This window comes from Lissotriton helveticus, chromosome 5_1 (assembly GCF_964261635.1).
Source record: "Lissotriton helveticus chromosome 5_1, aLisHel1.1, whole genome shotgun sequence".
NCBI lineage: Eukaryota > Metazoa > Chordata > Amphibia > Caudata > Salamandridae > Lissotriton > Lissotriton helveticus.
The window spans coordinates 2,078,714,550-2,078,733,433 of record NC_136065.1 but is presented as its reverse complement, the minus strand read 5'-3'; the positions used below and the strand labels follow the sequence as shown (position 1 = coordinate 2,078,733,433).

General features: G+C 50.0%; 1 protein-coding gene across 3 annotated transcripts in view; it reads left to right on the top strand.

The window, feature by feature from the left end:
• Positions 1-18,884, top strand: part of LOC144756325 (suppressor APC domain-containing protein 1-like) — a 284,640-nt gene that overhangs the window by 182,859 nt on the left and 82,897 nt on the right. Inside the window, exon 1 of one of the 3 annotated variants that reach the window (XM_078646039.1) lies at positions 2,646-2,799. The exons of the other annotated variants lie outside the window; for them this stretch is intronic. Within the exon in view, the coding sequence (XP_078502165.1) occupies positions 2,713-2,799 (87 nt within the window). The 5' untranslated portion in view covers positions 2,646-2,712. Of the gene's footprint in view, positions 1-2,645; positions 2,800-18,884 lie in introns of those variants that run through there. 3 annotated transcript variants of the gene reach the window in all.

Below are 18,884 nucleotides of genomic sequence, written 5' to 3'. Positions count from 1 at the left end.
CCTGATACCAACAAGTTTGTTGCCAAACATGACTAGGTTCTGGGTAGCCATTATGTAGTTGTACATCTCGACTTGCTAGTGTCCACTACATACCTTATAATGGCTGCCCCGCACTTACAAAGCACAGCGAATGGACTCTGGCATTTGTAAGGGGTGTCTCTGCTCGTGCAGGGGTACCCACACACTTAGAACAATGCACCCTGCCCTTGGATTGAAGGGCCTACCTTAGGGGTGACTTATATGTGAAATGGGATATAAGGGACACCTTATATCTAAAGTGAAAGGTGCAAGCACCATTTCACGCAGACTGCAATGGCGACTCTGCAAGCACAGTTTGCATGGACTCCCATGGGTCACATAATACATGCTGCAGCCCATGGGAGACCCCTGGTGTACCAATGTCCTGGGTACCTCAGTACCATATACAAGGGACTTATATTGGTACTCCAGTAGGCCAATTGTGGGGTGCACAAAGTAGTAGTAGGAATCGATAAAGACAAAGAATTGCATTTGCAAAAAGGTGTGGATCCCTTAACTGGACGAGCTGACTTTCAGATTGCGCACCTGACCTGCGGTCGCCGGTCATCATGGAATGGGGCCCGCAGCAACCATACGAACGTGCTGGTGTGGACTTTGGCAGCCTGCCGAATGGATGGCATATGATGGTCGTTATTGATGACTAGTCCAAATGCCCTGAGGTAGAACTGGTGGCAACCCAAACAGCTAGTGAAGTGGGAGAGTGTGGAGATGAGCCATCCTGAAGGGTGGTTTAGCTAGCTCTTGCCTCTCTGCTGAGACTTCAGCCCGATTAGAAAAGAATATGGCCATTCATGGTTTGTTCCACAGACAATGGCCCTCCGTGTCATGGTCAGGAAACGGTAGAGTACCGCAAATCATCACACATCGAAAAGTGACAGTTCAGTGACCACAGGCTATTGGGGAGATGGAGAGGTTTATGAGAATATTTCATCAAGCCATCCTCTAAGACAGGGCTAGTTCCCAGCCCTGGGGTGAGCCATTTATTCGTTCCTTAGGGTTAGGGAGAATCGGCAAACCCCAAAGCGGGCGAGCCCCGGTCATCCCTGCATGGGGGGAGTGTCACAGAGGCCAGGCCTCATCACCCCAACTGGCACACGCAGGCGACCCCGGTCATCCCTGCATGGGGAGAGTGTCACAAAGGCCACGCCTCATCACCCCAGCTGGCACAAGCGGGCGAGCCCCGGTCATCCCTGCATGGGGAGAGTGTCACAGAGGCCAGGCCTCATCACCCCAGCTGGCACAAGCGGGCGAGCCCCGGTCATCCCTGCATGGGGAGAGTGTCACAGAGGCCAGGCCTCATCACCCCAGCTGGCACAAGCGGGCGAGCCCCGGTCATCCCTGCATGGGGAGAGTGTCACAAAGGCCACGCCTCATCACCCCAGCTGGCACAAGCGGGCGAGCCCCGGTCATCCCTGCATGGGGAGAGTGTCACAGAGGCCAGGCCTCATGACCCCAGCTGGCACAAGCAGGCGACCCCGGTCATCCCTGCATGGGGAGAGTGTCACAAAGGCCACGCCTCATCACCCCAGCTGGCACAAGCGGGCGAGCCCCGGTCATCCCTGCATGGGGAGAGTGTCACAGAGGCCAGGCCTCATCACCCCAGCTGGCACAAGCGGGCGAGCCCCGGTCATCCCTGCATGGGGAGAGTGTCACAGAGGCCAGGCCTCATCACCCCAGCTGGCACAAGCGGGCGAGCCCCGGTCATCCCTGCATGGGGAGAGTGTCACAGAGGCCAGGCCTCATGACCCCAGCTGGCACAAGCAGGCGACCCCGGTCATCCCTGCATGGGGAGAGTTGTCTTGTCACAGAGCCAGAGGCGCAATTAGAGCCAAATTTTGGGAGGAGCTACTAAAAATGTCGGGGGTGGGGGGGGATTGAGGAGGGGGGGGCTGATTCTTCCAGCAATATGCAGAGTGGAGATGCAGGGGCTCTAAGAAGGGGTGAAAACACAACAAAGCCTCATTAGCAAGTAAATGGTCTTTTAAAGACCTGTGAAGTACTCGGGTGCTGCTGTGTGTGTGCCTGGAAGCTGCCTCAGCCCGGCTGACACACAGGAGGAGTGGTAGCTGAAGCCATTTGAGCCCAATGGGCATTGCCCAGCTGGCAGCCAGCGGCTAGCTATGATGAATAAATAATTCGTCAATCCTGACCTCGCAACCCAGCTGCGCTCCGGGATTTATTCTGCATTCGCCATCTGGAGAGCGGTCTCTGGCTGGAGCTGAACAGCGGACGGACTGACTGCCCAGAGCTTTTACCTTGGGAGGGTGTCGACTGTGACAGGTCTTGGTGCCTCCTTGCAATCCTAGCGCCAAGAAGCCCAATGGCGAAACTGTGCGCTATCATTAAATAAAGACCTCCCCCATTCATTCATTCATGCATGCATTAATTCTCATTATCTGATCTAGCAGGGAGATACAGGGCACCATCTGCCCGGGGACACAGCAGCATCACGGGTTAGGGAGACCCCCCTCCTCACCACACACAGCTGCCTGCCCTCTGACCACACCTCCCCTGCACGTGCATCCCTCCTCTCCACACACCCACCCCGGCCCTGCTGATTGGTTGCAGAGAGGCGGGCGTCTCCCTCGCACCGCCCTCCTCTCCCGTTCACAGTCACACACCCAGCGCCATGCTGACGGCGCCCCGGGGCCGGCTGCACCCCCGGACGCCCCCATGGCCGTGCGGCCCGGCTACAGCATCCTCATCCTCCCGCTGGGGAGCGGCCTCTACAGCTGGGAGGCCCTCAACGTCTTCCTCTGGGTGAGTCTGGGCTGCGGAGGCAGATCCGGGGGTAGTGCACCTGCTGCTGCCGAGATATGCGTGTCACCTACTTGTCTAGCCCCGCCCCTTTTAAAAGAGACCCTAGGCGAATGCATTGCTGCACGCACGGAACCTGCAGATCGCCCGCTCCTCTCCCAGTAAGATAGCTTAGTGGATTGCTGCACCGGCTGCTGTAGACGACGTAACCGCTGTCTTTTCATCATTGAGATAATTCTAGAACAGTTCGTTTTGTAATAATAGCTGCCTACGAACCATGCTACAGATACTGTGTTTGGAAAAAAGGCGCCCATCAAGAATTACGAATGAAAGTTACAAATTGTCACAAGAGTTTGCAGTGGAAGTAAAAGAGTTCCAGCGAACAGTGACAGTCCTATTCTGACGGGACGAGCAGTGAACGGTGGTTTTACATTGTGAAATTGATCGGGAGATAATGACATGGGAACTAGTTATGCTTTTGTTTAGCATTTATAAAGCAGATTTTGTTTTGTAAAGTTCTGTCTCAACTCAGTGATCCTTTGATCTTCGCAGCAGGCACGTGTGGCAGCGCTCTAGTGTTCCAGGAGCGGAACAGGAACCACGTCACAGGACGTGGTAGGCGGAGCATTTAGTTCTCTCTGGCGCTCACCGCCAGAGGTAGCCAGCCCCGGCGCTCCGGAGTAATAAACGTTTAAATCATTTAACCACTGCGTCCTTGCTTCATTACAGTGGCGACGAGTCGGGATCAGCACGCGACCCCATTAATTACACGCATTACGCGTGAGAAGCACAACGGAGCGCGGCAGAGGAGCCGGCAAGGCGGGAAGAAGCGCGAAAAACGGAGCCAGCACAGCCACGAGCCAGGAGGGGGCCCCACAGCTGTCCTTAAGCCCAGTAAAGGCCACAGCACGGGTAAATTACACCCCAAGGTGGAGAGTGAGCACAGCTAGAGAGAGGAAGACACCTGAAGGAAACCAACTAAGCAACCAGCCTGATTGCATCACTGTGAGCCCTCACAGGCGCCCCAGCACAGACAAGAGGGGTGCACGCTGGCGGATACTGCAGGCACATCGACTGCGAAGGCAAGCAGCAGCTCAGAGGCGGAATCTCTCACCACAGAGGGTGGACCGGGAGAAGACAGTGAGTGTGAGAACAGAGAGGACGAGGGAGGAGATCAAAGCGCCCCAGGGAGTCCATCCAGGAAAACTGTTGTCACACCTAACACCAGGAGGAAGGCTCCAACCATGGCGAGTCAGAGCACGTCTCTCACCCAACTCGTCCCATTCCTCACGAAAAGCGGAGAACCGGAAAGGAAATGGGAAGACTGGAAGAGGTACTTCCTTAACTATCTGGAAGCGCTAGAAGAGGAAGGCGAGACCGCATTCACGAGTCTGAGGAAAAAGAAGATCCTTCTCCATAACTTAGGTCCAGAAGGGCTCAGGATCTATGACACCATAGTGAAAGGAGAAAGAGCCGCAGCGGACACGGAAGTGTTTGATCACGCCATTGAAGACTTGGACGCACATTACAGGCCTGTAGTGTGTGTCGCCATTGACAGATTTAACTTCTTTCAGAGGAAACAGAAGAGCGGAGAGTCTGTGGACGAATACGTCGTAGCACTGAGGAAATTAGCAGTCACGTGCAAATTTGGGGGACTGCATGATGAATTCATCAGGGATCAAATTATTATGCATACCTCCAGTACCCACATACAGGAGAAATTGTGGGTGAATGGCGACGCTCCACTCAAGGAGATCTGGGCGATGGTTAAAAAGGCCGAACTATCGAAAAGGTGTGCCCAGGCAGCGAAGAGGGACGCCCAGGAATCGCAAGCAGTGTGTAGGGTAATGGCGCCAAACAGAAACGACCGTTGGAAGCAAAATGAGACGCGGAAGACGCAGGGAGGAAACAGAGCTGACTTCTCCACTAAATCACAGACGGACAGCAAGACACACAGAAAAGAAAGAAACCAGTGTTACAGGTGTGGTAGCAGTAACCACATGGGAAACGACAAGGCGTGCCCCGCCTTCAAGGCCAGGTGTTCCTACTGCAACATCTTTGGACACTACGAGAAAGTGTGTCGCAGAAAACCGAAGAATGCCATAGTGCGCTTGGTAGACCATGATCAGAGAGAAGACTCCAGTGATCAAGACGACAAGGGTGAAGAGGAGGAATTCCTGTACATTGATGTCCAAGTTCTAGAGATGGACGGTTCCAACACAGACAGGCCTCGTCTCGACATGCACATAGGAGGCATACCCTTGGAGATGATTGCGGACAGCGGAGCGCCCATCTCAATAGTCCAGAGGCAGGTATGGGAAGACAACTTTGCAGCGAGGATCAAAGAAACACTCCTACCCATGGATGTGAGACCAGTAACGTACACTGGACAGAAGATCCCCATGCTGGGATACTGCCCACTCTTATTTGAATTTAGAGGTCGTCATGCGCAGTGCAAGCTGTACGTAGCGGAGAGAGGGCCGTCTGTTCTGAGTTGGAAGGATCAAGGAGCATTGGGGATCCAGCTCAACCCTGGTGGCATAGAGAAGATCCTACTCATGGACATGGCGGTCAGGGAAGATGTGCAGTTGTGGAGGAAAACATATCCCAAAGTGTTCAACGGGCAGATTGGCGAGCTGGGCAAGTACACGCACCTCATCAAACTGAAGGAAGGGGCGGTACCAGTAGTGCACAGAGTGAGGAACATTCCGTTCCGCAGCAGAGAGGCAGTACAAATAGAGCTGGACAGGTTGGAGAAGGAGGGAGTCATCAGGGCGATAGAGAGCGCGGAGTGGCTGTCTCCCCTGGTGGTAGCCCAAAAGCCCAACGGCAAGGTACGTCTCTGCGTGGACCTAAGGGAGTTAAACAAAAACATCGTCATAGACAGATTCCCCTTGCCGCGCATCAGTGAAATGCTGGCGAAAACAAAGGACGTCACATGGTTTTCCACAGTGGACCTTTCGTCGGCCTATCATCAGGTTAAGCTTCATCCGTCGTGCACCCACCTCACGTCGTTTATCACACCCTTCGGGTGCTATGAGTTCGTGAGGATGCCCTTCGGCTTAGCTTCTGCCGCGGCCGTGTTCCAGAAAATCATGCATAAACTCCTAAAAGACCTTAAGGATGTCCTCTTCTTCCAGGATGACATTCTGGTAATGGGGAAGTCGAGGCAGGATCACAACGTGAAACTTCACAAGGTGCTGCAGAAACTGCAAGACAGTGGATTGACTGCCGAGTGGACGAAATGCAATTTGGGAGTGCAGTCGGTCACATACCTCGGCCATGAGGTGAGTGGACAAGGCATAACTCCGAAGAAAACAAACATGAGAGCCATCATGGAAGCGCCCACGCCGGAAAGAAAGGAAGATGTTCGGTCATTCCTAGGGATGGCCGAGTATTACAGCAAATTCATCCCTCATTTCGCAACAAAGACACACTACATACGACAACTGCTCAAGGAGAAGAACAGGTTTCAGTGGGGTAAAGAGGAGCAAGAAGAGTTCGACTCACTCAAGCGAGAAATGGGTACGGCCATTCCCCTCAAGGGATTTGACCCAGAAGCTGAGTCTATTCTCACCACAGACGCCAGTGACCGAGGCCTAGGAGCTGTACTAATGCAGAGAGAGGAGTCGGGAGAGACGTCGACCGTCAGCTTCGCCTCCCGCTCGTTATCGCCCAATGAGGAGAAGTTCAGTGTGGTGGAGAAAGAGATGCTGGCGGTGGTCTGGGCGGTAGAAAAATTCAGGCAATACTTGTGGGGTGCCAAGTTTCTCATAAAAACCGATCACAAGCCTTTAGTTCGTGTCCTGACATCAAGTGGACATGACCATGCCACGCCCAGGATTGCCAAGATGACCCTACGGCTATTGGACTTTGTCTATGACGTCGAGCACATTCCAGGGCCACAGAACAAAGTGGCCGACTTCCTAAGTAGGGCAGCTGCCATGGACGAAGCAAAGAATGAAGAAGGACAAGAGTGGGAAGGATATGTGGTTGCCACCATCCAGGACACTGAAGAGGTTATAAGCGCCCAGGACTGGGAAGAAGCATACCGAGAAGACACGGACTTGGAGGCCGTAAAAGGATATGTTGTTCATGGCTGGCCCGAGAAGAGACACTTGAAGGAGGAACTGAAGAGATACTGGGAAGTCCGAGAGGAACTGTCTTTGGCTGAAAACCCAATGTTCTTACTCAGAGGGGACAAGGTGATTCCACCCAGGAACATTCTGGAACGGTTGATGTCTTTACTACATGAAGGGCACCAGGGCATCACAAAAACGAAAGCCTTGGCCAGACAAACCTACTGGTGGCCAGCCATCGACGCGCAGGTAGAAAGACATGTGCGCTCTTGCGAGTCTTGCGCAAAATCGGACAAGGCCCAGAGCATGCTGAGACCCCCGCTGGGAAGGTTTCCGATTCCAGATGGCCCGTGGGAGATGTTGTCAGTGGACATAATGGGACCAGTTTTGAACAAGGAAGGCACTCAAAAGTACGTGGTGGTCGCCATTGATAGGTATTCCAAGTGGCCCGAGCTACAAGTCTTGGAGAGAGTGGATACTGAGGCAGTGATAAAGTTCTTGCGTACCACCTTTATCAGCGAAGGTATTCCGAGGATCATCACCTGCGACAATGGACCCCAGTTCACTTCAGAAAAGTGGACGGCCTTCACCAACAGAAACGGAATTGAAGTGAAGCACACCCCGATCTACCACCCGGCGGGAAACGGCCAGGTGGAACGCTTTAATCGTGTGATTATGGGCACCATACAGGCTGCCATTGAAGATGGCAAGAATTGGGAAGTGGAGCTGGAGAAGATGATTTGGGCATACCGAATCACACCGGGTAGCACAGGCTACAGCCCCTTCAAGATCTTAAGAGGCAGAGAAGCCTTCACCAAAGACAATGCAGCATGGAGGAAGCTGATTGTCCAGAGTAAATGGTCACCGGCGGTGGTAAGGAAAAATCTGGAGAGAGCCCAGGATGTCTACACGGCACACTACAACAGAAGAAGGAACACTCAAAGTACAGAACTGGACAAAGGTGATTGGGTGAGGGTGAAGCTAGCCATCATGAAGAAGAAAGGAGAGAGCAAGTTTTCACCTCCCCTCAAAGTGGTGGAGCCTTATGCCAGATCAGCTCTCCTGAGCGATGGAAAAATTTGGTCCATGGACAGAATGGCCAAATGCAGCAAGATACTGAAATGGGAAGACGAGGCGGAAGAAGGAACGGAGAATGTCGCAGAGGATGGAGGAAGTGTAAGTGGAGAAAGGCAAGAGGAGTATGTGAACGGAACGGAAGGACTAACAACAGCAGAGGAGGAAAGAGTGAGTAGAGAGACAACGGAAGGAAAGAACAGAGGCATAGAAGAGAGTGAGAAGAAGGCCAAGGAGGGGAAAACAGAAGGTGCGAGAGAGAGAAGGGAACAAGAGACTACAGGAGGAGAGAGAAAGATTGAGAGAGTGGAAACTCGAGCAGGGCGGAGAGTCAAGGTACCGGAGAGATTCAAGGACTATGAAATGGACTGGAAGTAAGACTTTTAAAGTTTTGTTTATTGTGCATAAAGGGGGGAGATGTGGCAGCGCTCTAGTGTTCCAGGAGCGGAACAGGAACCACGTCACAGGACGTGGTAGGCGGAGCATTTAGTTCTCTCTGGCGCTCACCGCCAGAGGTAGCCAGCCCCGGCGCTCCGGAGTAATAAACGTTTAAATCATTTAACCACTGCGTCCTTGCCTCATTACAGCACGGCCCCTTCCTCCCCCCTCTCAGTCCCACCAGGCCCCCCGCCCTTCCCCTCCTCCTATCCGAAGGGCCTCGAGCCCAAGGACAGGGATTGTTCAGGAGTTTCTGCGTCCTCTCCAGAGCGAGTCTGAACACAGACAGCCCGAGGGTCCCTGACATGAAAGGAAGAGTGAACGTGTAGCGTTCAAGCTGCCTCTGTGCGCTGGACGCGTCCTTACACGCCCAGATTCCATGACCTGCAGGTTACACATCACCTCGGCCGCGGCAGGCACATTAACCCGCCGAGGTATCCCTCACTCGCCCTCTTCCAGCCCCTGACATCCATTCGCGGATCGGCTGTCGGATCAGCACTGCAGCTCCGTTGAATGGGGAAGTCTGTGCAGACAGACGGACAATGCGGGCACGCGCCTGTCCACTCAGCAGTCCCAGGGCGTGAGGTCACCAGGGGGAGGAGGCGGGTGGAATGTGAGCAGGGGGTGTGAGGGGATCCTAACACACAGCTGGGAGGGGCAGCTCCGCCAGTGCTCATAGGTACTGCCTGCAGCAGCACAGAGGAGGGGTGTGTGGGACTGAACCCCAAGCAGTAGCACCCCCTCATGAAACACAAACTCACACAGCGCTCCAGCGGGGCACCTCAGTCCTGGCAAGCAGCAGCACCCCACAATGCAACACTGAAACTCACACACCGCTCCACCAGTGCACCTCAGTCCTGACAAGCAGCAGCACCCCACAATGCAACACTGAAACTCACACACCGCTCCACCAGTGCACCTCAGTCCTTACAATCAGCAGCACCCCACAATGCAACACTGAAACTCACACACCGCTCCACCAGTGCACCTCAGTCCTTACAATCAGCAGCACCCCCCAATGCAACACTGAAACTCACTCCCCACTCCACCAGTGCACCTCAGTCCTCACAAGCAGCAGCACCCCCAATGCAACACTGAAACTCACTCCCCACTCCACCAGTGCACCTCAGTCCTGACAAGCAGCAGCACCCCCAATGCAACACTGAAACTCACTCCCCACTCCACCAGTGCACCTCAGTCCTTACAATCAGCAGCACCCCCCAATGCAACACTGAAACTCACACACCGCTAGACCAGTGCACCTCAGTCCTGGCAAGCAGCAGCACCCCCCAACCCCTCCCAATGCAACACTAAAATTCACACACCGCTCCACCAGTGCACCTCAGTCCTGACAAGCAGCAGCACCCCCAATGCAACACTGAAACTCACTCCCCACTCCACCAGTGCACCTCAGTCCTTACAATCAGCAGCACCCCCCAATGCAACACTGAAACTCACACACCGCTAGACCAGTGCACCTCAGTCCTGGCAAGCAGCAGCACCCCCCAACCCCTCCCAATGCAACACTAAAATTCACACACCGCTCCACCAGTGCACCTCAGTCCTGACAAGCAGCAGCACCCCCCACCCCTCCCAATGCAACACTGAAACTCACACACCGCTCCATCAGTGCACCTCAGCCATTGCAGGGAGCAGCATCTCCCCAATTCAACACTGAAATTTACACACCGATCCACCAGTGCACCTCAGTCCTAACAAGCAGCAGCATCCCCCATCCCCAATGCAACACTGAAATTCACACACCACTCCACCAGAACACGTCAGTCCTAACAAGCAGCAGCATCTTCTCAATGCAACACTGAAACTCACACAAAACTCCACCAGTGCACCTCAGTCCTGGCAAGCAGCAGCATCCCCAAATGCAACACTGTAACTCACATAGTGCACCTCAGTCCAAATAAGCAACAGCACCCCCAATGCAACACTGACACTCCCACGCCTCTCCAGCAGTGCACCTCAGTCATAACAAGCAGCAGCACACCCCGTGCAACACTGAAACTCACATACCGCTCCACCAGAACACCTCAGTCCTGATAAGCAGCAGCACCCCCAATGCAACACTGAAACTCACACACGCTCCACCAGAACACCTCAGTCCTGATAAGCAGCAGCACCCCCAATGCAACACTGAAACTCACACCACTCCACCAGAACACCTCAGTTCTGACAAGCAGCAGCAATAATGCAACACTGAAACTCACACACCGCTCCACCAGAGCGCCTCAGTCCTGACAAGCAGCAGCACCCCCCACCCCTCCCAATGCAACACTGAAACTCACACACCGCTCCACCAGAACACCTCAGTCCTGATAAGCAGCAGCACCCCCAATGCAACACTGAAACTCACACACCTCTCCATCAGTGCACCTCAGTCATTGCAGGGAGCAGCATCTCACCAATGCAACACTGAAATTTACACACCGCTCCACCAGATCACCTCAGTCCTAACAAGCAGCAGCACCCCCCCACCCCTCCCAATGCAACACTGAAACTCACACACCGATCCACCAGTGCACCTCAGTCCTAACAAGCAGCAGCCTCTTCCCAATGCAACACTGAAACTCACACACGACTCCACCGGTGCACCTCAGTCCTGGCAAGCAGCACCCCCTCATGCAACACTGACACTCACACACCGCTCCACCAGTGCACCTCAGTCCTTACTATCAGCAGCACCCCCGTGCAACACTGAAACTTATATTGTGCTAAATGAACTGCATTTACCAGCGTGCTTTGTGAAAGTAATTTAAATATAAGGCACACTGGAGGCCAATAAAAAATGTAAAGCATGTGGGGGAGAATGGCAGCGGACGTAATTATTTGATCACTCACAACGGCCTGTGAGGAAGGAGACAAATGACTCTGAAACACGTCAGGCCACAAGGACTTGAAAGGGGATGGAAAGCTGCCTGTTTGTTTACTGGAAAAATGTCGTTACCTACCTGCAGCGGAGTGCGTCCTTGATTGCTGGGAAATGTTGGGTGACACACACACATATATATATATATATATATATGCAGCCCGCCCCAGCGTTGCCCGGGGCAGAAGGGGGCTGGGGGCAGCATTTCAGGCTTGCGGCAGCGTTGCCCGGGGCAGAAGGGGGCTGGGGGCAGCATTTCAGGCTTGCGTGCACCCATGGCTCCCGCCCGTCCCTCCGCCCGTCCCTCGTTGCGCACCCGCGGCTCTTGGATGGTTCACTTACCTTACTCGCCGCTCCTCCTCGCGCTGCTGATTTTACCGCTCCACTGCTCCTCCGCTTCTCGCTGGTCATTACCGCTTGTCCGCCGCTCGCCGCTCCTCCCCGCCTGTCCGCAGCTCCTCCCCGCGATCATGTCCGCGATCATGCTAAGCGCGAATATCTCCAAAAAGTAACACCTGCCCTGAGCAGTTCTTAGCCATGTTATCCAATGGGAGGTGGATAACATGGCTAAGAGCATTAGCTCGGTAATGCATGAATATCGCTGAGTTTTTAGCGATATTCATGCATTGCGGCCGTTTATTATCGCATTTGCGATAAACCTTGATAATAGCAAGGTTTATCTTCGATAATTTCTGACGATGCTTAGTGGTAAAAAATTCGTTGGTAAGCATCGTTAGCGATAAATATCGCTTAACTTTGGTAATATGCCCCAACGTCTGTTAACGTTCGATTCGAAGGAAATGAGGAAGTGTTGAAAAACATTGTCTGCGCCATCTTGCCTTTTTTGAAATGCCACACTTTTGTCGTGCACGGCAGCCATTTTAGATGTCTTGACCAGACCCACTCTCTGCACGCTGTCGATTCGTAGCATGGCTCCTCACCCTCGCAAGCATCTTCCCCAGGCACTGGTCACCACCGCTCTCTGTCTTATGCATGGGCAATAAACCTCCCCCATCTGCGCTGCTCTTCCCTGAGAATCACACTCTGTGCCCGCCCGACACCTCCCTTTCGCCCTATTCACTACCGCACCCTCTGACACTCCTCTTCCTCTGTGTCCGATTGTCCAGGCTATCAGCTAGCCCTGCAGATGTAGTTTATGGCCCCAGCTGTAAAGAATCACCCCTCTTCAAAGGAGTTATAGTAGATCAAGGCCCACACCCGATGAGATCCGTCACACCACACGTGTTCCTACTATCTGAAAACCATCCTGTATTGTGATTGGGGAGGGGACCGAGCCTGAAGCGGAAGATTCCAGGAATGACTCTTTGTACATCAAAGTTTTTACAATTATGTGTCACATTAAAAATATATAGTACTCCAACAAAGTAGTAGGAATATAAAACTTTAATAACATATAAATATATACAACAAAACAAAAACAGTAAAAACATTTAAACAACGAAGAGACCGTGGCAATTTCTTTTGAATTATCCAATAGATTTATTGAAATTGACAGCACCAATAATGAAATATTCTTGTCAGTAGCGGTCTGTTGTGCGAATAGTTCCAAGGCAGCAGAACGCGCTGAAATCTAGATGGCACGAAGGTGATGTCTAGTAAGTTGCCGCCCAGCAAATAACGGCGTGGGGCGCCGCGGGGGTGAGTGAGTCCAGTAGGCACCACAGCTATTCTTACCGGCATTGCAGAATTACTGCTGGGGACAATGCCTGTGCTGTAGCAGGGTCACAGCAGAAACAAAAAGGATTCTGTTGAAGATGTTGTTGGTTTTCAATTTGAAAACAGTTCTGGTGTCAACTGCTATGCTAATGTAGTGGTTAATGTTTTGTTTTCTCTAGAAAATGTAAAAGAGGGGGAGGCAGTCCAAAGTTCCGTTAAAAGGGCAAAGGAAAGGATCGGTGGTTTGAACTATCAGTCAAAAAGGGGAGGGGGTGCAATAATTTTTCCTACCGGGTCACACTGTGCTTTCACCGGAAGTGAGGTCTGCAGGATTCTAGTAATTCAAAGTGAGGCTGGCGCCAGCATGGGAGCGCCGACGTCCCGCGGATACAGTTTCGTCACTCTACGGGCGATCATGGCAGTCATTCCCCATCGGGGGTCGGAGACTCCCGCGGCTCCTCTAGAATCTTCAAGGTCGTGGAGGACTACGGTGGTGGAGTCAACCAGTGACCGGGCCATTTCTTTATGCTGGGCCCGCTCTTGCCAGGTCGACCGCCATTTTGAGAGTTCGGCAGCTACCGGCGATCGCGGGGTCACATGAGCGGACGGGCTCCACCCTGCCCGGCGAGACGTTGCAGCATGGCCACAGTGGAAGAACCCTTTTCCGGGCGCCTGGAGCGCTGAGGGTGCAGCTGGGAAGCCTCCACCTGGGGAGGCGGGAGAGGCCTGTTCGCACCGTCTCTCCCTCCCAGTGCACCCCACGGCGTCTCGCTTGAGATTTGTTATGGCCGGACCAGGCGATGAGGACGAGGGGGGGGGGGGGGGTCGGAGGCATGTGCAAGACATCCCCCCCCAGTGTTGTCGCAGCCATTATTCAAGAAAGAAGAAGTGTCCCGTCCGTCTTCGGGCCGGGCTTCCGGTAGATGTCGGCCGGACGCCCCTGGCTCTGGCCCCATGAACGGGTTTCTTGGTTTATCGGCTGCAGCCGGATCCCGTCGGCCTCGGCCCCCCGACCGTTGGTGGCCGGACCGGAAGAGCATGTGGCGGGACTACCTGCAACTCTCAAGGGCCACCGCGGCCGGACTGGGAGAGAGAGGGGAGGGTCGAGGAGACATTCCCCCCCCCTGCAACTGTTCAGCGTTGTAAAGGCAATCCCCTGGCCGGGTCCCGCTGGCCTCGGCCTCTCCTCCGGCTACACCCTACGTTAGGATCTCCTGGCCGAGGCGTGGCAGCAGGACCTGCCTTATATGGGCTGCTCCCGGCTGGGCGTAGCCGGAACCCTGCCCCACCTTGGAAGTTTCCAGAGTGGGGGCGGATGTTCTACTGACTTGCATTTTCCCTAGTCTATCGATTTTTTTGGCGTGGCAGGCGGTGGGACAGCGAGGGGTGATTTGGTTTCTCTTACTGTTTTTCTGGTCTCTCACCACTGGCATATTTTAACGTTTTCTTGTTTCTAGGACATTAATAGGTTTTATCATTACGTTATGTTATCGTTTCTTTGTTCGTTGTTTAATAAAAGTTCATGTTCATCAGTGGCCTACTGATTTTCGTTTTCCTATTTTTTTCTTTCCAGGTTGTTTCATGGTAAAGTTTCTGTTAACAGGATACAGTGATCACTTCGTTATTATTGCATATGTCCTTTTCACTAGGGGTGCTCTCTGGTCGGGCCAGATGACGTATCTCTAGTAAATGGTCCGGGTGAAACAGGTGCATCAATCAGTGGGGAGTAGATAGGCATGACAGATTACAACGGGGGAGAAAGGTCCGCATTACGTACCCTTTCACTACTTGCAAAGATTTTCCTACGTTTATTTGCAAACAGGGAATACCTCCAAAAAGAACTAATTCCCAAACAGTCAATGTTCGGACAATCAATCAATCAATGAGGAATGAAATAGGTACGACGTGTTAAAGGCTTGCGTTACCTACCCTTCACTATCTGCAAAGGGAGAGAGAATATTCCTATTCTTCCTCGTTTGCAGGCAGAGAAGATCCTTAAGAGAATTAACTTCGAACAATTCAATGCTCGATTCAAACAATCAACAAGGGGTACTGTGAACACAAATGAACGCCGCTTATGTACATACGCATTGCTATTTTCAACAGGTTGTTCCTAATGTTTCTATTTTAGCGAGGTCAAAAAGAGATCCCATTAGTGGCCTACTGATTTTGCTCGATTCCTTTTGTTTTTTTACACGATTTTTCGCTATCTGCAAAGACTAAACAGAGTATTGCGACTCTGTGCTTGTTTGTAAATAGAGAATGAACCAAAGAGAACAATCAATCAAATGGAGAGAGAAGCAGGCACGACGGATTACAAAGGGGGCAAAGGGCTGCGTTAACTACCCTTCACTATCTGCAAAGAGAGAGTACTCCTAATAGAAATGAGGGGTGGGGGGCAGCATTCAAAGCAGATCAGTGTGCATAAACACGAAAATGTTTTTACTTACCACGTACTTGACATTCGACAGCTTATGATATTTGCTATTAAAAAACCATTGAAATTCACTGAAAAAACCATAGGTTATAGACCATATATAGTTAGGAATTAGCATTTACAAAACCTTGAAAATTCACTGAAAAAACCATAGGTTATACACCATATATAGTTAGGAATTAGCATTTAAAAAACCTTATTTTACTCACACAAAACCATTGAAATTCCATATATAGTTAGTTGCACTAACTATATATCGCGCACCCGCAATCCACTGCTGATCATGTCACATATTACATCATTCATGACATGGTCAGTGACATCACTGATGACATCACTGATGACATCTCAAATGACATCACTGATGAGATCACTGATGACATCATCCAGTGACTGTGTGTTTCTGTAAAGTTTAAATATGTTTTACATATTGAAGAATGAGTAGATGTATAAGTGTCTGGACGAAGGATTTAGTAGGTGCATGACTGAATGTATGAGTGAGTGATTAAATGTGTCTCACTGAGTGCATGGGTTAGTGACTAAACTGTCTTAATTTGTACATCATTATGTCTGTTGTTCTGTAAACTGCTGCATGTGTTGATCAGTAGCTATATGATTAACTATATGGGTTATTGATTGATTGTCCAAGTATTTGTATAGGAGACTGAGTGTGTGTGTGGCTGGCTGGGAGGTGTGTGACTCTGTGCAGATCAATGTGTACTTGTATCAATGATTGTATAAGAAAGTAAGTATGTGTTAGTATATGTTTGAAAATGTAAGGTGCTCTATGTTTAACTGTATAGACAAGAAAATGGAAGTGTGATTGATTCTTTACAGGACTGACTAGGTGTGTGAGTAACTCCATGGATGAGTGGCAGAGTGTAAGTGTCTGTATAGGTGTATGAGTGCATATGATAGTGTTGTAAAGATGAGTGATTGTATGTATGAATGATTGTATGGGTGAATGAGTGAATGTGTGTGTAGACGTAGGAATCAGTGAGTACGTATGTAGTAACTAGTATTGGTGTGTCAATGGTTTCAAAAATTATACTCTGTATTTAACACTGGGTGAAACAGAGGTTATATTAAAACGTGAGGAGATGCATTGTATTGTCACATGAATGATATCATCAGTGATGTGGTCATTGATGTCAAATGAGATGTCATCAGTGATTTCATCAGTGATGTCATTTGAGATGTCATCAGTGATGTCATCAGTGATGTCACTGACCATGTCATGAATGATGTAATATGTGACATGATCAGCAGTGGATTGCGGGTGCGCGATATATAGTTAGTGCAACTAACTATATATGGAATTTCAATGGTTTTGTGTGAGTAAAATAAGGTTTTTTAAATGCTAATTCCTAACTATATATGGTGTATAACCTATGGTTTTTTCAGTGAATTTTCAAGGTTTTGTAAATGCTAATTCCTAACTATATATGGTCTATAACCTATGGTTTTTTCAGTGAATATATATATATATATATATATATCCCAGTAATCCATCCACCTCCGAGGAGAAAATGGCACGTACACATGATTGGCATGTATGAGGCTAGTTTATTATATTTAGGTCTCCCTCGACCCGCAGTAAAAGAGAGACGCGTTTCGCCTGCGCAGCAGGCTTTATCAATCTACTTTGGCGCCATTAAAATAAGCAGTAGATATAGCCCTCCCATTTGGTACAGGCACTGATCAACATAGAGAACAGACTACATAGGGTAATTCATGACTGACAAAAAACATTAAATACGTTTTACAAAGATAAAGTGCATAGTGCAACAAATCCAAATAAAGCGGCATAATACACAGCCCACCCTATTATTGATAAAAATAAATGCCATCCATATGTTTTCAGCCTGGAGAGTAAGCATATAACGATAGCCTTCCTAAAGCAAATTGGAAGCCGTATATATATATCTCCATATATACATTTTTGTGGAAACATTTCATCCAACTGGCATTGATGGATATGTATACGAGATTCAATTCTGTTTGGTGTCATTTTAGCTACTTTACAGTGCATTATTTAATCTTCAAGTGGTCATTTTGTTCAAACAAAATTCTTTATACCATGGAGGTATTATTGTTCATCTTTCTTTTGGTGTTCATTCATCTTGGTATAATGGGAATTAGTTCTGAGAGTCTTTTTGGATTTTGTCAGGACAGTTCTTTTCTGATATTTATCTATTGTTGTGAAACATGCAAATGGCATGGCTTTTGTCTTGCACTTGGCCCTTTTGGTCAACGAGTACTCTTTCCCCTTAGGGAATAGATGATAATGTCTGATAACTGTCAGATAGGTGTTCAGGAGTTTACCCCCTTTTTTGCTCAATGCCCGATTCCTTCAGACCGGTTGGTTTGTTTATTTTTTATGTGTTCTGTGACAGTGATCATGGATTCTATTAAGAGTCAAGCTCTTGTTCTGCTATCCCTAAGTGTTTGTGGTCGGTTGCTAGTAAGGACCGGCTGGTTCTCTTCGAAAATTTGCGTAGAGTTGGTTTGCAGACCCTCCTCCAGGGGGTATAGCTGTGGTATTTAATTCACAAGTTAAGGAATCTACGGCTAGATGTCTCTATCAGATGTGCAAGTTACTTACCTTCAGTAACATAATATCTGGTAGAGACACAGTCTAGCCGCAGATTTCTTAATGCTCTGCCCATCCTCCCTACTCTGCGAATGACCTATGAGGTAAGAGTTATACCCTTTTTCAGTACTGATTTTATATACTGGTAATCACTGTCTCAACTAAGGTTAGGTCTCAGCAAAACTACTTGTTATGGCCATACAGGTTTTGTTTAGATGTTGCTATACCATTCACTTCCAAAGGTGAGTGATCGGTAGAGTGGGGGTGTTTTCTCTTTTACATTGATTTAAACACCAGTGAGCAGTGTTGATTCATTTGGTTCTTTCTGGAAAGTCTTTGTCTAGTATCATCATACTTTGTAGTAGCACTGTCACTATGTCACGTAATAGTGTGATTTAACAAGCAGCTTGGTGTTGTTTTTATTGGTTTTGTTTTGCTATTACAATGCAATTCATTACCATTGATGAATGGTCTGTAGAGTATAACATTTTTAATTCCCTTGCATGCTGGTTATTCACCAGGGTGCAGGTTTTCACGTAGTTTATTCTTTATTAATGTTTCAAAGATTTTTTTATCTTTTTGGCACACTGATTCCACAACCAGTTTCTATAGTGGCTCTGCGTTCTGGCGCAGATGGTTTCTCAGAAGAAACTGAGGTCCACACGCCAGAGGGGACTTATGGCACCGCTGACGTCACTGAAGAGCCATATGGCTCCGACACCCGGGCGTGCAGAGGTACTGCTGAAAAATTTCCAGATCCAGCTTGACACCTGGAGAGAATTCACAAGTTAAGGAAACTGCGGCTAGACTGTGTCTCTACTAGATATTATGTTACCAAAGGTAAGTAACTTGTACGTTATGCGCATGCTTCTGGGTGGCTACTGAAGACAAGGCAGTCACAGTAATCAC